We start from the raw sequence: 23,331 nt of genomic DNA, 5'->3' as shown, positions 1-23,331 counted from the left end.
ATAACTTTTTCTCATTTGTATTTGAATGAGTGACCTTGAAATATGTACTAACCCATGAGTTGTACACTTTGAGGTTTTTTCTCAATATTTCTTTTTCTTTCATGCCTAAAGCACACTCAAATAGCAGCAGAACTCTCTCAATAGAATTTGCCTCTGCAGTTATCATTATTGATGTCAAAGGATGCTGTACTCAGCAACAAGATTTATTTTAGTGTGAATAATTATGCCTTGAACAGCTAATCATACCTTGATTTGTGCTGCTTAAGTGAAATTAGGTTGACACAGCCAAAAATAAGCCAACAAGCTTTTTTATGCCTATTTAATTCAAAAGCTGATTATTTAGGAAGTCTTTTAAAATTTTATTGGTCTAAAGTGCAACCTAGATTTTAGGTGTATTTTTATTGAAATGTGGCAATAATCAGGATAGATAAGTGAAATTTGTTTCTTTTTTGAACCTTTCAAACCTAGAGTAGCATGATACTTATATCCTCTGGGAAAAAAAAAAAGATACCAGGAAAGTAGGCTACTTGATAACTTTAATTTTAAAGCGGGTATAGACTTGTCCTTCTTTAGATATTTTTGGTTTGTAGGTAAGAGTAATAAATAAAATTTAGTGGTTTACTGGATCATCATGGTTCACAGGAAATTGTAAAGACTCTCTTCCTCTCCTTCCCAGAATCTCCTAAATTACTTCAGTCTTCCAAATTAATGCCAAGTGAAAGTAGAAATTTATTAGCCCAATAGTGGCAATTCTAGATGCATAGGGACAGATCTCTGTTTTCTGATGTAGGTTATTGGTTAGACCAGCTTCAACAGCTGTTTGTTTAACCTGTTTAACTTGTTGACAAATGGAGTCTCATGTAGAGTCTTTCACAGGTTAAATGTCTCTTCATTCCAAAGTGTTTGGGAGATTTTCCTCAGTAACATGCAACCTCTGTTTATCTTCTGCAAATTAAGGACATCCAAAGCATTTAAATTCTAATTCTTATGCAAAAGTGTTTTTGGTTTGCCTTTCCAATAAATACCAGTTAGAATAATTATTTCGGGAGACTGGGAAAAAAGCAACTGAAACAGATGCTTTTTGTGAGACCAATGAAAAAATCCTTTTGGCTCTAACATAAACCTGATTTCCTCTTCATTACAAGAACTAGCACATAATGACCATATTTCGGTGAACTATGCCATCTCACATTTGAATATATACTAAAGGTGGGAGCAAAATACTTGATTTCAAAATAATGTGACTACATGGCAGAGCAAAGTTTCTGCAAGAAATTAGCTCAAACATACTTGGTAATCCACAGAAGTTGCTTAGATTTACACATTTACAGCACGGAAAGTGTAGTAAATGCTAACCTTTGTTTGTAAGAAAAAGAAAACTTAAAAAAGTCCACAGTCTGAATTTTAGTAGAGTGTCAAGTAAACCGTGACTTAATAAAGAAGAGGTGATACACAAGTTCATGTCTTAAATATGCACTGTTGTAACCTGTTGATATCATCTCACTCCTTGACAGTCATCGCATAGTTAGATATTTCATTATACTTCTTAAAGAGTTTGACTCACATCTTATTAAAACACTGAGGACCCTTGCAGTAAGTGTAACTTAATAAACATAGAATTTCCCCATATAAAGCTACAAGTACATGTTTCCTATTGAGATTTTCTTGCCCTAGACTATTTTGAAAAAATTTCTCCAAGGATTTACTTTCTTCCATCTGCTGACTTGTTACAGGGCAAGTCACTTTTTGATTAAAAAGTCTGGCGGGAATACAACAATGAAGTAAATTAATGTTTTATCAGATGTTAGCTTTTTTTTTCAGAGAGAATAAATTAGGAAAAAGTAAATTGCTCACATTTTATTTAGAAGAAGAAAATGGTGGGTTTATGCGTATATATTAAGGAGAAATTATTTTAACCAATTACTCAGCCACTGGGGAAATTAATATGGAGCCTCAGAATTACTGCCTGTAAAGTAAAAGAAATCCTAACTCTCTAATCGGATAAATATTAAGTTTTCAAAAACAAGATTTTGACTCTGTTGAAACAGTGTCAGATAAATGTAGGTTTGAATAACTGGAAAAGAACTGCGTAAACTGATTCATGCTGGGAAAAAAATATTCTATTTTTGGTATGAGAATTTTGGTGCATAATTTTCACTGTTACTTTGGAAAAGTAATTTTTTTTGCTTTTATTTTATTTGTTCATTCATTTGGGGCAAAGTGAGAGTTGGCATTGTATTATAGAAATATATGATGATATGAACAATATTTAAGGATCAGTAAAGTGCATTTATACATGTGGATTTATATTTTACTTCATATTTTTTACTTTAGCTCTGAGAAAATACCATGCTTTCTGCTCGCTGTATTTAAAGTGGAACATGAGGAGCAAGTTCTGTGAATCATGCCCTAATAAGAATCACGGCCTTTAGATTCTAATTTAAATGTGTGTGTGGTTATACATATACATGAAAGACTGTATTTGTATTGCATTTACAATGAAATAATCTTTAGAAATATGGTTCAGTCAGTATTTTAGACTCAGATTCAGGGAAAGGTATAAGGAGGTAGCTTATCTCTGGATATAATTTTAAGGGCTTAAGTTAGAGTATTTTGCTGTTCTAATATACTTCCCACAAGAAGTATTATTAGAGTAATCATTTACACTAATCCCTATGATGCTATGTGAGAGAAACCCAGATTTCTTCAGCAGGACTCGGTGTTATTTTTTAATAATATATTGAATGTGCCCTTGTAGAATTCACAGTTCCCAAAACTGGTATAAACTGAGTCCCTGAGAGACATGACTGAAAAGAATGACACTGCATAGACTTGTTACAAACACAGATGCATTGTTTGAAGAAGGTGTTCTCTCTGAGAATAAAGAGGACTGTGCAGAACTATATCTATAGTTATCTGTTTAGATAAATGTAGAAGTAAGACAAGGCATATTTAGAATAGATATCAAAAGTAATGAGATCAGTGAAACAACCTTACAGTTGAAGTGACAATTACCCAGAAGGCAAGCAACAATAGATCATTGATCTGATGATTGCACATCATATTAGAGATATGTTTATGTTTACACCTCACTTTATGTAACAAAAAGCTTTTAGTCATTTTTAAGAATGAAAATCCCATTTGTCCCATGCTCATCATTCTTTAAAAACCAGATTTTAAACTTAATCCCTCTGAAGTGCCTGGCTTTTTATCACTGCAAAGTAAATCTTACTCTTGTTACTTATTTCTAAGTTCTGCTGAAATTCCTGAAGATGTGCATCCCATGGTATCTGAGTTTAGTAGAATGTAATTTCTGAAAGACTTTTCCTTTGTTGAGGGTTAAGAGCCACATAGGAGCAATCAGTGGCTTTTGATCTTCTGTAAGGAAACTCCCCCTGTTAAAACTGGAAATTGATTTATTTTTTATTTTGGCATATAAAAATTGAGTGTATTTTCTAAAACATAGAGACACAGCAGGCAAAGAATGTTGACAATACAGAAAAGTGTTGAAATGCATCATCTTCTTGAACAGCATTGCTTAGTACCAGATATGTTGTTTTGTCACATAATTTTTCCTGTTCCTTTTAAAAGGACCCTGATGCTTAGACACAGAATTGGTTTAAGATCTCATCAGCTCCTGCTGCTTGTTCTACATTGAAGTCATCATCTGCTGACATATCATAACTATTTTCACAGCAACCAGTTATGATGTGTCAGACAGAACATTCTAAATTAGAAATAAGCAGCAGATAAGTGGTAAAAAGAAAGAATATTTATGATTTGGTGAAATTGTCCCTTGTGATGCAAGGAATTTAAAATAAGTGGGAAAAGAAGAAAAGGTCAGGAAAATAAAAAAAAACTTGGCACATGCTGTACCTCTTCAAGGAGAGTATTTTTCAGTTCCTTGGATTTACATAATTTTTATGTCCATTAGAGGAAAAAAATCATCTTATTTCAGAGATTTCACAGAATATTCTGAGTTAGAAGGGACCCACAAGGATCATTGAGTCCAAGTCTTGAATGAATGGCCTGTATGGGGATCAAACCCACAACCTTGGTGTTGTTAGCACCATGCTCTAACCAATTGAGTTAATCTAAAGGGAATTTCCAAATATAGTAACATATTTGACCAAGTAACTTTTAATTTTGATAAAAACAAGCTTTTTCTGGGAGCAAATATTCACAAATAGGTAGATATATATAAATATATATATATGATGATTGGTGCATATTTATATGAAATAGTGAGCATGTAACTACATTTAGCTATTTGGAATGAGAATGTATGGTTGTATGTTTTATGAAATATGAATTCACCAATGTCAACAGGAATTTTTTTTTTTTCCAAATTCAACCTTTTGCAGGAATGGAAGGGCAGAGAGGAAAGAAATGATAATAAGGTGCCATTTGATTTCTGTTGGGTTTAACACTAGTAAGATAGGCCATGAGAATGTCTTATGGCAGAAACAGACAAGCTTCTTGGTCTTTGAAGCAACATATCAGTGCTACAGGTGACCAAAAGAACAGTTCTCTCTAAATGCTGCTGCTTTGCCCCTGTGCCATGTGACAACTTGCACCACACCTCCTCCTCTTTCTCTGCATTTCCACATTGCCATGTTCCCAGTGAAGTATTTGCCTGGCTTACTGCTGTGCTCTCAGCTGGAAGGGTAAGCTATATCTTGCACTGCCTTCCTCTCCAAGGCATTGTGATGGTGCACAGGGGAGAGCTGCTAGTTACTGCAGAGGAACAAGGTATTATGTGTCTGATTTGATTTTCTGTTTTTAAGGTCTCCTGGCTCTTGCTTGCTTTATTTCTACATGTATTATTATTTCAAATTAATTTTCTTCTCAGGCCAACAGTGCTAATTTCTTGAATTTCCAGAGAACATCTAAAAAATTTGGTGTATAGTTTGCATTAAAGTGCCTCTGAGTTGTGTGGTACTTAAAACATGCAGTTTAGTTAATTTATGTCCAAAGGTCAACTGTCCTTATTCCTTCCCTACATTTTTTGAGATTTTATTTTACAGTTAAAAAAGAAGAAAAAGAGTATAATTTCTCTATTTATTGTGTTGTTGACTGTTCTGATTCTTACACTTTCCCCGTTTCTTTTGAATTATAGGATGAAGTTTGTCCCAAAGCAGATGGTGATCCTGTTCAGCAGTGTGTATGGGCAACTGCTGTTAATGTAAAAGACAAGTTCATTTACGTAACTCAGCCCACACTTGACAGAGTTCTTATTGTTGATGTACAGTCTCAAAAAGTTGTACAGGTATTTACTTCTCATTTTTTAAGTCAATATCTAATTTGGGCACAAGAATTTAAGACTCGCCTTCATATTTCAGAAACAAAACACAATTAGCTTGAGAGTAAATACAATATTTGGAAAAAAGTTCATCCACTTTCAACATTCATCAGCAGTTTCTGTTGAGTGACTGTTCTCAATAGACAATTGGGAGGGAGATAACATGAAAATAGCTCTAATAAATATTAATCAAGAAACCAGTTCTTTAGGAAGTTTCTGCCTTGAGTACTTTTAACTTGAAAATGAGCATTAGTTAAAATAGGGTCTTGTCACAAGAATGTGTCTGTCAGTTTTGACAGGAAAGATCAGATTTGGCTTCAGAAGGTGGAGCATTGTTACTCTGTAAGCTTTTAGACAGAGAAATTACTGAAACTGTAAAAATAAACACCATCCTTAGCTGAGACTGGAGAGTATGAATTTAAACTTCTTCTCTACTTCTCTTTCTTGCTCTCTGGGATGCTGAAGATACTCTGCTTAGTGAAAATAATTCACCGAGTAAAAGAGAGAAATCAGTGCTATGGTCCAGGGATTAATGCAGTCATAGAGTTTCTGGAAGACAGGAGTGGCGAGTTGCCCCTGGCTGGAGGCTGGATACCCACCAAAGCTGCTCTGTCACTTCCCCCTTGCCCCAAGCTGGACAGGGGAGAGAAAAGGCTTGTGGCTTGAGATAAGGGCAGGGAAAGATCACTCACCAATTACCATCACAGGCAAAACAGACTTGACCTTGATAATAAATTCAATTAATTTCCCTATCAAAATCAGAGCAAGATAATGGACAGTAAAAACAAACCATAAAGACACCTTCACCCTAGCCCTCCCTCCTTCCCAGGCTTAACTTGTTTCCTGAACCTCTACCTCCTTCCCCACCAGCAGTGAAAGGAGATGGGGAATGGGGGTTACAGTCAGTTCATCATATGTTATTTCTGTCGCTGCTTCTTCCTCAGAGAGAGGAGTCCTTTCCCTGCTCCATCGTGGGGTCCCCACCATGGGAGACAGTCCTCCATGAATTCCTCCAACGTCTTTCCCATGGGCTACAGTTCTTCATGAACTGTTCCAGTGTGGGTCCCTTTCCACGGGGTGCAGTCCTTCAGGAACAGGTTGCTCCAGCTTGGGTCCCTATGGGGTCAGAAGTCCTGCCAGAAACCTGATCCAGCGCAGGCTTCCCATGGGCTCCTTCAGCCATCCACCTGCTCCACTGTGGGGTCCTCCATGGACTGCAGGTGGATCTCTGCTCTCCTGTGGTCCTCCATGGGCTGCAGGGGCACAGCCTGCCCTCACCATACTCTGCACCATGGACTGCAGGGGAATCTCTGTACCAGCACCTGAAGCATCTCCTTCTCCTCCTTCTTCGCTGACCTGGCTGTCTGCAGAGCTGTTTCTCTCCCATATTCTCACTCCTTTCTTCTCTGGTCACAATTACTTCTCAACAATAACATTTTTTTCCTTCTTAACTATGTCCCAGAGGCTCTACCACCATCTTGATTGACTTGGTCTTGTCCAACAGCTCGTCCATCTTGGAGCAAGCTGGCATTGGCTCTGTTGGACATGGGGGAAGCTTCTGGCAGCTTCTCAGAGAAGCCATGTGTATAGTTCCCCCCCATTACCAAAAGCTTGTCATACAAACCCAATACACCAAGGTACAAGGAAGAACTAAAACGAATATTAGGTTTTTTTGAACCATACAGGTACCTCAGGAGAGCCTGAGAGAGTCCAATATGCTCCAAATGGTCAGTAGTCTTACTGGGACAGTGTAAAAATTTGATATTTAATTGCCACCACTCAAATCAAATACTATAACTCCTGTACTCTTGTCTCTCTTTTTTTCATTGTTTATGTATCCACTGATATCTATGATATTGTACTGTAAGGTTAAATATGGGATTTACATGAGGACAGATTTTAGTTTGTGGAACTGAGAAATATGAAAATAAACTTAGAAAATAGCATCCATAAACTCAATAAATTCTGAAAATAAGTTTTCTGAATATTAAGAGAACATTTAAAGTCTTAAAATGTTTTCTAAGTACACTAAAATCTTGACATTTACTTTAAAAGCAAGATAGTTCTTTTTCTGAAATAAAATTATTTCCTGAGCAAAGAGTTCTGAAGCTAGTTAATAACTAGTTAACAATCCTGCTCTGATTCTCAGAAGAAAGGACACTTGTATATGAAACCGATGAAGGGGTTTTGACCCCACCTTGAGTGTTCTGATTCAAATTTTAATCATACAAACAGGCCTAACATCTACAGGGCTACTTATAGTACTGTCATATTCATAGGGAACAGGAGTTCTTTAGCTAAATAAAGCATGTGTTTTTTTTCCTTTTTAATTAGAAATCTAAATAAATTGTTAAAAAAAAATTAAATAAAGCTTTCCCTCCTGCCTATTTTCTTTTCCACTGATAAATGAATGAATATCTTTAATGTATAGGTTATATATGATGTATTAGGGAGACCATATGGAGGCCTTTCAATACCTGAAGGGAACTTATAAGAAAGTTGGAGACAGATAGCAGTAGGACAAGGGGTAATGGTTTTCAACTAAAAGACAGTGAATGCAGGCTAGATACTGGGAAGAATTTTTTTACAATGAGATTCGTGAAACACTGGCAGAGGTTGCCCAGGGAGGTGGTAAATGCCCCATCCCTGGAAACATCCAAAGTCATGCTAGACAGAGCTCTGAACAACCTGATCTAGTTGAAGATATGCTCGCTGCAGGGAGGTTGGACTAGATGACTTGTAAAGGTCCCTTCCAACTCAACTGTTCTATGATATAAGTATGCACATGTATTATGTATATTAATGTAAAATTTTAAAATGCATAACAAAATTGCAATTATAAAATTACATTAATTTCACAAATAATTTTAATACTTTTGCATTCTTTAAACATCTGCGTTCTGTATTCTGTGTCAGTTGGCTTAGTAGATGTAGATTCCTCAAAACCTGAACTGTCCAAATTGTTACAGGGACTCATAAAATAGTTTATTCAAAAAGTTAATAATAAAAAGCTATTTTTTTTGTTAAATTCACCTTTGCATATTAATCTCTGTGGGTTACGATTTTTTATGTTCTGAAAACAAGACTTTTTATACAACCAATATGATACATTTCTTCAGGAAGAGGGACTAAAACCCAAAGTCTTAGTACAATCCACAATATTTGAAAGACTGGAATGTTTTCCATGGTCTCTAACTGACATTCATGTGTCAGCTTCCTTTCCTGAAGATGAGGGATGAAATACCAATGTAATTGCATTTATTAGCATTTAGACTTCAGTCGAAAAAGTACATTATGCCTTTTGAGTAAAGAAGTTGGAGGTTCTTTTTAACTTAGGGTTTATGAAATAGTTTGATTGGCAGACTCTTTAATTTGTCTTCAGTTACATTAGTTATTGTTTTACGTATGTATAAATATATATTATTTTACTATTAGCAGAATGTTTAGAGATGCTTATCACAAAGATATATGTTAATTAAAAAGATATATTCATTAAATTAATCACTAATTAAAAATGCAACCCTTCCCCAGAAATATGTAAAGCAATTGTCCAGTTTTTGAACAGTCAGGTAGATTACTGTTCTATCACATAAATATTCAAATTTCTGTAATGAGCGGAAAAGCAGAAATACAGAGTGCGTAGGTTTTATACAGAGCTTTGTATACTCTGTGCTGCTCAGTGAATATATTGAGCTAAAAACTGGATACTCCACAACCTTTCATGCAAGTCCAGGGGAAAAAAAAATCACTTTCAAAGAAATTTTATTTGGAGGGATAGAATAGCATTACTTTTCCACTACTTTAGTGATATCCATATTGAAATCTTAGGCAAATATAGAATAAAATTTATCTCCTCTATGGAAACCTTTTGCAGGAATGAAAGTCTCTATTTTGATGGTTCCAGGCAATTAGGTATTCATAATAAATAATCTTTCCATTTCACAATACTTAACACAGACATTTGATAAGACAATACACCTAAGGGATAACAGATGAACTGGATAAATAAATTAAAAAGGAGTTTTGGACACCTGAACAGAATTTCTGCTAGTTTTTTACTGATCTAAATAATATTTCCTAGCATACATGTAGCCAAATACTTGGGAAAAGTACAAGGAGACTTGTTCCGTGTCCAGTTTAACTATGCTATTATTCAAAATAAACTTAGAAAAGAAACAGTAGTTGCAAACAAAACAAATTAATAATGAAAGCATAAAACCTACACAACCTCTTTACACATAACATAAAACTGTAAAAAGTAGAACCATTGCTGATTCACAGATGGCTTTTAGAGTTGAAGTTATGCTAATTTGGAATTTAGAGACAAGTCAAGAGATATTTTCTTCAGCATTTCTTATAACAAGCACAGCCCTGTCTTCTTATCCTTTAAAAATAAGCATTTATTTTTTGGTTTCATTTTTTGCAAGCAGCAAGAATTTTCTAGCCATTAAATGTTGCTTTACTCATATGATATGCACGTACACAAACAGTTGTACAAACAGGAGGCATAGAAGGGAATTTAATTTTTCAGTCAGATCAATCTATTTTCATTACTTATAGTACTTCTTAGCACAGGAAAAAAAAAGGTAATTGATTTTTAGAAAATAGAAACTAAGCTGTTCAGAAAGGAGAGCATTTTTCTTGTTAGACTGCCTTTTCTCTAAGTGTCATGTTAATACAGGGGATATTATTTACATATGTGTGCATGTAACTGTTTGTAGTCTAAATCTTAAATAAGAAACCACCTTCTGCTCTGTAATTGCAAGTTTAAAAAACCATATATGCTAGTAGGAACTAATACGGAGATAACTTCATATTCTGAAAGTGAACAGCACTTTAATGAAATTTCTGTCACTGTGTAAAAAACCCAAACAAAACTCAAAATGTATTTGAAAGGGTATTAGGTCATGTAACGGTGCTGCTTTTCTGTGTAGAAATAATGTTGGTTTGGTTTTCTTGGAAGTACTACTATATATGTTATACTTACTCCTTTCTACTATGGAAGTTAAAGATGTGTGCACATATGTAACAACTAGATTTGAGGATGATTTATTTTTATGACAGCTATAATTATCAAAATAAGTACTTTAGAGGATTCTAGAGCAGATTAAAATGAAAGATATTGAACATGTGGATGGTGTATCTTTAGAGATATATATAGAGAGAGACTTTTTAACTGATCCAGGTAATTCTCATTACAAAATGAAGGGAAGTATTTGTTTTCGTTTGTAAATTTTTGAAAGCAAGCACTGTCACCTGCAATCATCCATTATTGCATAGCAGCACATCATTAACTGGGATGACTGAGAGGCATGGTGAAGTCAGCAGTCATTATTGTTCAGTCCATAGTGTGCTGCTGGCAGATCATCCTGGCTAGCTAGAAGCAGCTGTGAAAGCCAGCTTCAAAGATGTTCAGCTCATTTTGCTGCTGGCTCCTCTCTTGAGAGCTCTTCTACCTGTGCTCGACCCCACAGGCAATTCTTTATGCTCCTTCTGGCTGTGCCATGACCCCGAGCCTGAACGCAGCTGGCAGTCCTTCAGCAGAACATGTTTGGGTCAGACCTTTGTCTGGGGAAGCCAAAAGGAAATTTGACATGCCTGAACAAATTAGCTATACAACAGCCCAAGTATTATTTTAAACAACTTGTCTCCTAGCATGCAGCAGAAAAATGTTATCAAACACACATGACCTCTTTCAAGGGGTAACTTCTGATTTTAAATGAGCCAGTAAGCAACCTGGCTTCATTTTCCATTTTCAAAAGGAAAAACAAATTCTGCTTAGATGAAGCGGTCGCTTGCAACACCTCAGGAGTACAGTTAAGTATCATCAGCAGTCTCAGACAGCCATTAGTGCATTATCTTGAGGATCTACATCATTAGTTTAAATTAGGTTCACTTAATTAGCCAGCTGGTACTCTCCTTGACACACTGATAAACAAGCTGTGCTTTACAGTTCCATAATGGTAAGACTAAAAACCAATTTCCACCTATTTTTTCTGCTTTAATGATGAAAATAAAAAAGTAATCCCCCCAGTTGTTTACCTTTTGCAGAGCGTCTCTTAATCAAATATGTTGTCCTCCTGTTCCATACCTCTGAAGTCTTCAGTTCTCATAAAAAAGAAAGTTGAGAGCTCAGCTGTCTAAAAGGTTCATAATCTCAAGAGACAGAGCACAGGGTTGTAGGGAAAACACTTTGGTTCTGATCACAAGTCCAAGAAAAGTAGCAACTGTAATTGGAAAACATATGAAAAAAATCTTTCCAACTTCAACAAAATAAACCCATTTTGGCTTTGGGTGCAGCAATATCGTGTTGATTTTATGCAGTAACACCTTCCATTGATTTCAGTATGTGGCTTGAGAATACGCTTCCTTTTTAACCATTTTCCAGTAATTGGTGTAGTTTTTCAACTAATATGTATAAAGTGAGAGTGATGGTAGGGAAGGGAGATAAGTACTTTTTTACTTGATTTAAAACCTTTGTTTTCATCTTCTTAATAGCTTCAGTATAATGCAATTTTGATGCCAAGTGTTAGAGCACATATTGAATAAACCCCACATTTTCAGCAATTCAGTAACTCTGAATTAATCAGAGGGCTGTTTCAACAATTGACAACATAATTTTTAAATATAGTCTGAAAACATCAGGCAATGCATGTCTACTCATCATTTTAATTCAAGCATATAAATTGTTTTTCCTTTGAAAACGTGACAGAAACTAAGAGTTTCTCTTTTCATTATGCTTTAGGCAGTAAGTACAGATCCTGTTCCAGTGAAACTACACTATGATAAATCACATGATCAAGTCTGGGTGCTGAGCTGGGGAAACATGGAAAAGAATTCACCAACTTTGCAGGTGAGGTGATCAGAATGATTATATGCAAGAAAATCTAGGCAAGTTGAACCTTTGTGTAATTGCAATGTGTTGTATGTTTTCCTTTAAGTATTATTACCATGAGCTCAGGAGGGGCAGTGAAGAGATTTCAGGTAACCCAAAAACGAGTTGGACAACTGACTGCTAAAAAAGTTAGTGATAATTTTCAAACCCCTAGTCAGAAGTGACAATAGCAAATCAATAGAAGGATAAGGAATGCAGCTGAAAGCAGCAGCATGTTCTGTAACTGCCAATCTTTTGAGAGCAAACTGTTGCTCTTTATGATGGTTTTGTTTTTAACTAGAGGGTAAACTGGATTTTAGATATATTTCTACTTCACTAACTTTATATTGATGTTCTGGAGGTGTCAAGCTCTATTGATTTTTTTCAGATGTAAAATATTAAAAATCTTTACTTTTCCCATGCCTCTGAGCAGTAAAAAGCCTAGGGACAGTCACTAAACAAACATCTCAAGAAGCTATTTATTGTACTTACATTACTCCTTTTTCATTAATTTCTGTTCCTTATTTAAAGTAATCCATTGATACTATGATGATCATCTTTACTTCATAATTTATAAAAATTTACTTTTATTTCAGTTTGTCTTCCTTTTCTTTAGAAGTTAATGAAATCCTTATATTTAATATATATTTATATATAACAAAAAAGAATAAGAGAAATTCAAAGAGAAAAATTAGTAACTTTTGAAAACACCATTTTAGCACCTACAGACTCTTATTAACTTTGAGCATGCAAGTAATTTGTAGGAGTTTAGCTTTCACTCCTCCCCAGAACTGATACCTGAGTCAGTCTCACCATATTTGAAAGCGATTGATCACCCTTACTCTCATTTCCTTACAGTATAGACGATAGATTATTTTAATTTTTTAAAAAACCACTCTTAAGTGCATGCATGTGAATATCATAGTGGCTATTATATGGAATTTTCTTTTATTCATCCATAAACATTTACCTCAGAGAAGGTCTGAGATTCAAAGTTCATAACAACGTAAGGAATATTTAAACTCAGTTCATCTTGCTCTTCTGAAATATGTCTGTGCAATGTTGAATGATCTCATGATTGACAAGAATTGGGAGTATACGTAGACATATGTTCCAGCAGATCAGTTGACAGCATCCTATCTTTTCACTCTGGCTGAAGTGCTTAAGAAATTTAATGTGACTCTGGGATTTAGTCTTTAAAAAAAAAGGAAAACAAAAAATTTAGTTTGAACTAAGAACTGGTAGAGGCTTTAGTAATATAAATGAATAAATATGGATTCAGGGGTGATACAAAAGAGGGAGGGCAAAAGTAAATATGAAGATTGGTCAAGTGTATAACAGTTCTCTCAAATATTTAATGCTTATTAACTTCATTCACTGTAATTTGCTTTTGTTTTCTTGGTAACTGAAAGATAATACAAGAGAAGGAATACAGAGGCAATACTGTATTAATTCATTTGGATAGAGATCAAATTTTGAAAGGAAAGGTATTTTTCTAGTTTATAATGATGTTACTTTATGCAGGTGATAACACAAGCCAGTGGGAGTGTTTCTCATCACACAATCCATACTCAGCCAGTGGGAAAGCAGTTTGACAAAGTGGATGACTTTTTTATTCCAGCTACAACCCTCATCATCACCCATATAAGGTAAGTTTCAGTTGAATTACAATTAACTTTCAAATGAACTAGAATATTTTCTTCATAAATATTTCATAGACATTTCTTCATAAACAAACTCAATTCAAATTGGTTTGAAAACAAGCTATATATAAGAATATATACATTTATTAGCATTTTTCCTCTGTATTTCACCAAATATTCAAAAGGTCAACTGCTCTATGTAGGAAAATTGAGGTGCAATATTATCTGGGGTTTTCTTGAGGAATTGATAACTGTAGTATTCAGATAATTCTTTAAGTTAGAAGCATACATCTTAATTTGTGAACAATACATATTAATTTCTCCTACTGCTCAGAGCAGTTGCCCTATATAGTATTTGCCACATTGTATTACCTATATATTCTGTTAGAGTTATTATTTTCATTAAAGAACCAAGAAAAAGAAAAAAAACCACTTTCGGAGTTTTAAATGGAATTGTGATACAACATAACTTAGAACTAACTTCTGCTCATTCAGTTCTTTCTACCTGTTTTTTTTATCAGGTTCTGTTTTCAACACAAACCATGACTGAGGATGTAACATGAACTCTGTTAAGATGCATGAATAAAATTGGTCTTATTTCATGGGTGCTGAGTGATCATTTTAACATGATGTTAAAATGGTTCATACTGCAGACATGCCAGTAAATACTGTAAATTCTTGCAACCTTATTATTTCTCTCAGTGAATGTAGGATTGTCTTTGTGTTTGGCCAAAGATCAGACAGGTTCTGGCTTTGATAGAAATCCTCTAAGTATGGAAGAACTGAAAAAATTGACCAGCTGCATTTTAAAAGACAGCTATGAGAAATGCTACAGGAAAATGAACTGTGTCTCAGTCAGACAAAATACAGTGGGACAGAGAAAGGGAGTCTGAGAAAAACTGGGCAACACTTAACATAGGCATAAAACAGAGCTCTCCCCAAGACCTCTTAAATGAAAGTCTATCTTTCTTCCTTAAAACACATTAGTAAGAATGCAATATGTAATTTTCTTTTCTTTTTTTTTTTCCTGCAACTTTTCTACCCATAGGGATTGAATATTTCTGCAGTCTAGGACTTGTACATCTGAGTGTTGCATTAATGTGTATTAGCACTTTGTATGTTTAGGACTGTTAAGTTTCTTTGCAGGCTGACATGGACCCATTTAATTTCAAAAAACCTGTCAACAATTAACTCCATTGTGTATTCTGATATTTCAAGTTCAAGTTTCCATAGAAATACCTTCATTAGATGTTCTTAACTGTCCTACAGCATCATCATTCACATTTAGCAAAAATCTCAAATCATGAATGTAAACATGCATCCCCATTAAAAAGGATATAATTTCTGATTGTTGTAGAGGGTAGTCTTTGAAATGTGAAAACATGCAATTTAGGTTGGTTTTACAATTGATTTCAGAATTCACTCTATACATGCCTGTGAAAAATCTGGTCTTCTCTATCAAAAAACATTTGGCTTCTCCTAAAGATGGTGTCAATGAGAGATAATTTTTAAAAATTTTCTACAAAACCCTTAACTAAAAAGTAAATTAGAAATCATCCATATGCAATTTAAAAAGAAGTGTGTAGATTAGTATAGCTGAATAATAAATTGCCTCTAAGTACCATTATTACCACATTTGTTGAATTGAGTAGATGAATGCATCATGCTCAGCCTTAGAAAAGCATTAAATATTTCTGCTGTATTTGGAAATATTTTGGAAGTATTTGCATTGTGAGAACAAAAGTTACTGCTTCATAAAGTAGCAAGTACTAGAGGTACTATCCCAGCAGCACTACCATTTAGATACTTGAATTTTCATGTAAATAGGATAAAAAAAACTTGGATAGCAATAAACATCACAGAAGGGTGGGAAAAAGGAAAACAGGGTCAGCCCAAAGCTAGTGTTGAACTCATCATGTCTAACTCAAACTATTTTAAGTTCCTATTTTGCCTAAATAGGTCAAGTAGGCACTTCCTTCTTGGTATATTGAGTCACAGCTGCCTTCAGCTGATGAGTCATTTCATCCATTCTATATGCAACTTAAGAGAAAAGAGAATTAAAGAATAAAAGAGAACCCACAGAAATAAAAAATTAATATGAAATTCAGTTGAACACTGAAAGAATAAAATTGGATAAGTAACTGCAGATATAAATAAACATGTACATCAATTCAGGCCTAGTGAAATTGTTGTTATTTTTAATTTTTTTTTCCTTTTTTTCCACTCACATGCCAAATAAAGACCAAATAAAATTTCTAAAGTCTGGGGAAAAGCGTGCAGAAGTTTGTCCAATGCTAAAATCATAGATTTGTGGGGTTAATGAAAAAAATCAATTCAAGAGCAATTACCTGGTTTTACTGATTCATGAGCTTACTTGAAATGCTATCTAATTCTGAGTGCTATTTCTAGAAAAGAAAAAAAACCTCACTTTTTGTACACGTAATTTTTATTTTAATTTTTTTATATATTCTTTGAAGAGCTATTTACCTTAGTCAGTTGTTAGAAGAATTTGCCTTCCGTAAAATGTCTGCCCTGCAAGTAATTTGATTTTTTTGTTTAAAAAAAAATGAATTCTGTGAACAGAGTGTCAGGAAAGATTTTAAAATTAACTGTATTCATCAAACCAGTAGTGATATAGAAAAAAAACTATTGAATTTAGTATCACCAGTCAACAAAAAGCCACTCAGTAACAGCATGTGTTTCTTAAGGATGTTAACAAACATGAAAGCTTGAGCTTATTATTCTTTGGAGTATATACCAACAGGGGAGCAATTTATGAGTGTGAATTGCAAAAAACAACTACAAGAGAAATAACACCACTGGCTAAGTTAGCTGGCAAGTTTATTGCCCAAGGGCCCTATTAAGTCTTTGTTAGAAATCCATTCCCTTTGACCATGCAACGCCAGCCTCTCCAAGAAAAATTAAAGCTTTTTGTATCTAGGTGCATTTGTCATGTGTAAACTATAATTTTGAATGATAGAGCAGAAGGCAGAACCAAACTTACTGTCTGAAATGTGCAGTTCTAAGCAAAAAAAGACATAGCATTTAAAAGAATTAATTAAGTTTTGTAACACAGTTAACACAAACCATCTGCTATCATTTAGAGTGTATTGCTATTTACTGCATATTCTGGCCAATTGGTTATTCTTTAATCACTATAAAGATCAAGGGAGAGAAGGTAAAGATAGGTTGGCTTGTTGAAATCAAGGAAGAGAAGTACGGTAGAATAATTTAAAGCGATAGTGGGTCATTAATTTTTTTTCATTTCAGTAGTAGCTAAGATGGTAATTGCTAGTAGTACATATATAAGTATTTAAAACTTTTGTAATTATTGAAAAATTTAAAAATAATTTTATTTAAGAAGTGGTGGAACTATATATTTGCTTTACCTAGATGAGTTATTTTTATGTATGAAAATGCAAATGGGCTGCCCATTACTAAAAAAAGAAAACTCCACACACCTTATTGCTGTCTTGGGCAGAAGATAATTTAGGACATACTTCCCCCAGACCAGGCATTTTAAAAGATACTATAAATTTTGGACTATGGTAAACAGTAATTCATCCTAATGAAAAAAATATTTTCTCAAATTTTTCCTACCACTGATTGAGACAATGTTCTGTTTTACTTATTGTACAACAGGACTCAGGGCAAATAACCTTTTGGTTCATAGCCAGCAAGCATAACATTCATGCTCTGAACAACTATGATGCACCATCAAAGCAGCAGCTAAACAGAGTAGGCATGAGCCAAAAAATAGAGGAAGAATAGACCAATTCTGTTACCTTTGAACCCTCTTTTATAATTGGTTTATAGTTGGTATGTGTACAGAAGAGGACAAGAAAAGAAACTTGATCATTTTGGGAAGAAAAATGTGGAAGGTTCAGTAGCATCAGTTAGTTGTGGGACATTAGGAAGGTGATTTCTTCTTTTTTATGTTCCAGTCATACTATTTTCTTCCACTACTGAGAGGAAGGAGAAACAGTTTTGTGCAAATACCATTAGGAATCAAACAACATTTTGGCTGTCATCCTTTTGTATCTGCTATTTATAAATATGTATGAATAGATATGTGTATGTGTGTGTGTTTATAAGGAAAAGAAACTATCTATTAGTTTTAGTGCAAATCTACTAGTTATCTCCCTAATAATGTGTAGAGCCCCCCACTGACGTTTCCAGATAGGAAATCCATGCTAGTACAGAGAGCCTCAGCTGCAAATAGCTCTGATTGACACCCCATGATAATGCTCTAAAAATATAGGTGACTTAATTCTAGAATTTCTGTGTTGTGTTTTTTTTACAAGACTAATTCACCTGCTGACTCTAAGAGAGGGGATGCCTCATACCTTTAAGCATTTCTTCACAATGGAAATAAAATTCCTTCTTTTTTTCACTAACCAAGCTTAGAGTTTAGAGAAAGTCACTTTCACTTGACTTTATTGTTTTTTTTGTGTCAGCTAGTTGTAGTGTAATGCGCAAAAGTTCTTAGTCAATTGGTAACCAAAAAGAGGCTATGACACAAAACAGTAATAATTATTATTAGAAAGAACCCTAAAAGAAGTTTACTCAGTCTTGCTGTTGGAAATCTGAAGATCTGAAGGGCACAAATCATATATTCTTCTTACATATCTTGAAAAATAGCCTATCTTGTTATCATTGGCTATGTTTTACCTCTGATAAATGCACTCACTGTCAATATACATTGAATTATACCAAGAGAATGAGTGAATATAAAGCATTGTTTTCATGCACACTGTCATGCCCATATTGTCAGTGCACACAGCTCAAAAAAAAAGTCTCCCCTTCCTCCTAGTTCTGTTGAAAAATTATCAGACACTGGGTCCACAAAAGTAGATAGAATGAGGTCTATTACTCTGTAATAAATGGTACAAATCCCATGGTGTTTTTCTTCAGTTATTACTGAAGCTTTTTTGTTTTGTAGATATACCCTATAAGAATTGAGTATATATTTTCAAAATTTGACCTTATACATTTACTAAGAAGACAATTTTATTCAGTGAACTGTTTTCTGTGCCAAAGCAGTTCAGCACAACCAATGATTTTTTCCTTAATTATCTGCTAATACCACTCCTTATCATAAAAATAGACATTTAGAATGAATATGTCTGATAGCTGCAGAAAGATGACTTGTACAATACCCATGAAAATATATTCTTGGAAGCCTAAGGAGCAAAAGGGCTGATTATTTCAGCTCCACTTTACATAAATCGAAATGAACAAAAGTTAATTGGAATAAATTAATGTCTGTCACTACACTGCTGTAAAATGTTTCAAAAGTAGTATTAAATGAACTCACTGTAATGGGGTAACTCTAACTTTTTAGATGTTTTAATCTTTTAAAAGTATTATAAATGTCATACAGTTACCTGACCTAACAAGTGGAAGAATGAGCAATCAACTCACTGGTGAGACGGCTCAGTGTCTGAATAGAGTTAACATTTTCTCAGTTTGTGTTTTTTCTCTCTTTTGTGTCTCTGTTGTGTATGGTAATAAGGGAAGCAGTCTTTCCAAAATTGCACTTATTCATTTGTACAAAACAGTCCAAAAACTAAGCTTCTCTTTAAGAGGTAATTGGAATGTACTGCCAATGCATTCCTGTGAACCTTCTTAAATGAAACCCATGTGGGGAAGTGATTCAATAAATTCACATTTCATTCCAGAGTTTAAGCCCCTACAGAGATGTGAAGTAGCTGACATAGAAAGAGCATTTTCTGTATTTCCATGCAATTAAGCAAACAGAAAATATTATTTTTTGCTTCAAAAACCCTACATAATCAGAAAAAAACTTTCTATTCAGTGGTTTGCAAGTGAAACAATGGAAATGATAAATACTGAGTCAACTGTAAACAAAAACATGAACAGAAGAGGTAGATTTAATTTAGGGGTTGATTTTTTCACATAGACAATATGATTTAGTGCAAAGATGGAGGGAATTTATTATTTTACAAATTTAGTTAACAATGCATATTAGAGGAGCATAACGTTTGAGACAGTCATCAAGCTAAAAACATATAAAGTGCTACTGGGAAGATAGGGAAACAGCTTGAAAGCTTGAGGAATCAGAGAAAGCTCAGTAGTACCAGGGCAAGCAGAGAAGATCTGAAAAGTTCTCTGCAATTTCTAGTAATGATTGTAGAATGTGTCAATGAATCCTACATAGTGGCACAGCACACAAAGGAGGTCCAATTGAGTTAGGGGTTCATTCTGCAATCTCCCAATCTGTTGTAGTGAGAGTAGTGCTAAATGGAAACCTTATAATCATTCTTTTCCCTCTCTGTGTATTTGCCTCCCAAAAGAAGGACCCTTCTAGTCCACAAATGTGTTGTTTTGAAAAAGAAACTCATAGGATCTTTTGGGAAAGATAGAGAGGAGACACTAAAAAGTCTTTTTCTGCATATTTTTTTGCTTTAATAGTGGAATTTAGAGCATCTTTGTTCCAGAGGGAATATGGAGAATGAGAGATTCAGCTCAAAGAGTTTTAAAGCATTGCAACTTACTTTGTCCAAAGACCACCACTGGCAACAGCAACAACTGTTGAAATAAATGCCTTTTTGAAAATGGCAGGTACTCTTCAGTGTGTCAAACCTATACACTTTAGTTCAGTCCTTCTCTGTTCACATATCCCCACCCAAAAAGCTAGGAATCCATAAATGTAGCCACAGGATATCTTTAAACTAGGGAAATCTCAGTCCTTTAGGTAAGATGTGTCCAAATTACACTTCACGTGTATCCTGCTTCATCTTTACTCCTATATTCTAACTCAAAAGGACCAGTGTTTGCAGACTTTAAAATGTGCTAGGCAGTTAGGATTCCAAACAGTGCCTGTCGGTGAGCACCTACTGAAATGATGAAGTAACTGCCATCACTCCACAAATGCATTTAAGATTTGCTGTCACTGAAATGATGTTCTGAGGCATACATAACATTTTTTAAACCAGGGCATTTTGGATTTCATGAAGAAAATATTTTTAAAGTTCATTTTCAGTTCATTATTATGAAATTTAATTAATAATTAATTGCACATTTAAATGTAGCTAATATAAAGTATTTTAATATTTTTATTCAGTGCGTTTTTATAATGCACTGAAATCTGTGACTGTTTCTAACTTAGCAAAATATATGTATGTATGCACACATGGACACACACATATATGAAAAAATCAATTTGGAAAACTATCCTATTTCTGGAATCAGTAATTCCTCATGCCTTTTCCCATGTCAGCTGACAAAACAATACTGCTTGACCAATTTATTTAACCCATGCCCAAATCTTTTCCTCTTATGTAGCTTGAGTTAAAATTCACAAAGCTCTCAAACAAAAATTCAAGCTGTTAATACAAAAAAAAAAGATTGTATCAAAAACTGTTTCCAATTCAGTGTGGCTATTTAGAAATGAGAGTTCCCTTCAAATGTTACATAGCATCAGTAAAAAAAAGAATTCCTTGTGTTCTACTTGTCTTTCTTTATTAGCTCAGAAAATGGCTAGAACCTGGCTTAAATCTAATCAGCTCTAGTACAGCCAAAGATAGTTTTGCTAAACTGTTAATGTTTGGTTTTTTTCATACTGTAAGTTTTTTTCCTTTTTTGCAGAAGTCATTACAGGAATACTTACTTTTAGCATAATACCATCTGTCCATCTGAAGTGGCCGAAACATTACTATAAATAAATGTTGTACCTGTCTCCGAATACCTAGCTGCTTTTAAAAATTCAGCATCTATCAGTGTGTGAAAATACACAAAACAATGAAATGTATAAAAATGTAATCAACTATAAGAGGAAGAGAATCCCTGCAATTATGGCACATAATTTGTTGTACCCAGTGGTTAGAAGTTATCTTAGTGCTGCCTTAATTACTCGTTGGTTTTCAAAAAAAGCCCCAAATTATAAACATTCATCTATTAGCTTGGAGGCAATCTTAAAATGATGTAATTAACCATTTTTTGTATGTTTGTTAGTAAACAACCAGAGCACAATTATTTTAAAAAATTGTACCGAGTCTGGCTTGGATGGAGCTAGTTTTCCTGATAGCAGCCAGAATGGTGTTGTGACACTGGAATAGTGTGATCTGTGACACTGGAATAGTGAAAATTTTATTGAAAATTTTCATTTGTTCAGTTCTACTTTTTAACGTTTAGATTTTTGTTAATTACATTTAAGCTCTCCTTTTTGATGGTACAACCTATTGTCCTGGTTTAAAAATAGTATTCCCCAAATTAGTATTCCCGCTAAAAAGAAAACCATGAGCTGCTCCTCTCCCCCACCCCCCCAGTGGGAGACAACAGGCAGAGATCACGAACTGAGATCAGAAGAATTTACTGGAAACAGCGATGGCATAAGAAAAAGAGCAGTAACAGCAACAATACTAACAATAGAAGTGTACAAAGAGAGGGTCATTTACATGCAAAAAATGTTCATTGCGGACTCCGGCTGACAATGACGGACGGGTTCCCTACCCTGCCACACTTTTGTTCCACCAGAAGGCACACCTTTCTTCTTGGAAGCAAGAGTCCCTTACTCACACCCCTCCAATGATGTAAGGTAGTACCAAATAACATTAGGGGCTTGGCCACACCCACTCAGTGCAGTGCACTGCAGCCCAGAATCCCAGGGCTCAAGCAATCCCTTGGGCTCAGCCTGCCTGGTAGCTGGGGCTACAAGTGCATGCCACCATGCCCAGATACTGTAAAATATTAACTCTGTCCTGGTTGGAGATAGGACACCTACTTTAAAATTTTTAGTGATCACACGAATCAAAGACTTTAAGAAGACTTCCAAATCTACACAAATGGACTGTTTTGTCTGAGTTCCTTCCAGGTGTTCTCAACAGTTGGTATGTAACATCTTACGGTGAATAAAATGCCCAAACTTCCATCTTAACAGAGCCACTCCAACCAACCCTCACCTCCTGTATTATCTACAAATTAGAACACAATAACTTGCTATGATAATGTTATATTTTTAATTCAAATGTGGTCTCTGATGCTTTTGTCTGCACAAAATAATATTAGTCATAATTTTCTCATACAAAAAGTATCTTTTTTTTTTTGGTCTAATATTTTCTTAATTTAGGTCATTATTAAAAAGAAAAGGAAGAGAAAGGAATTTTGGTGAAGTTTAGTATTTATTCTTAAAAATATCACATATCCCCAGCTATAACAGAATGTGAGCTTCATTTTTAAAATGAAGAAAAAAATCTTTTGAGACTGTTTTGACATATGTAATTTATCACCTTTGTAGTCCCTATCTCTGCCTCATTATTCATTCTGTAGTAGTGCCGACTAGTTCTTTTGACATATATGAATTTGGCTGTGCATTCCGTATGACATCTGCTCACCTTGATGTTACCACATTTTCTGAAGTGCCAGATCCTCTTAATCCTATCCTACCTTGTACCGACATTTAGGAGCATCTTTAGAATGTCTTTTGTTCACTGTGTCTGTATAGCTAGCCCTTTCTTTGACTTTTATTGCTTTAAAAATGAAGTGGTTTT

At 34.6% G+C, this 23,331-nt stretch overlaps 1 protein-coding gene across 5 annotated transcripts in view; it reads left to right on the top strand.

The window, feature by feature from the left end:
* Positions 1–23,331, top strand: part of FSTL5 (follistatin like 5) — a 291,375-nt gene that overhangs the window by 250,200 nt on the left and 17,844 nt on the right. For all 5 annotated transcript variants that reach the window (XM_017806036.1, XM_017806035.1, XM_017806033.1 and 2 more), the window contains 3 exons: positions 5,120–5,269; positions 12,048–12,155; positions 13,701–13,825. In XM_017806036.1, coding sequence (XP_017661525.1) covers positions 5,120–5,269; positions 12,048–12,155; positions 13,701–13,825 — 383 coding nt within the window. The remainder of the gene's footprint in view (positions 1–5,119; positions 5,270–12,047; positions 12,156–13,700; positions 13,826–23,331) is intronic.

This window comes from Lepidothrix coronata, unplaced genomic scaffold (assembly GCF_001604755.1).
Source record: "Lepidothrix coronata isolate B3197 unplaced genomic scaffold, Lepidothrix_coronata-1.0 Scaffold13, whole genome shotgun sequence".
Taxonomy (NCBI): domain Eukaryota; kingdom Metazoa; phylum Chordata; class Aves; order Passeriformes; family Pipridae; genus Lepidothrix; species Lepidothrix coronata.
Note: the sequence above shows the minus strand (reverse complement) of the source record. Positions and strands in the feature narration are given on the sequence as shown.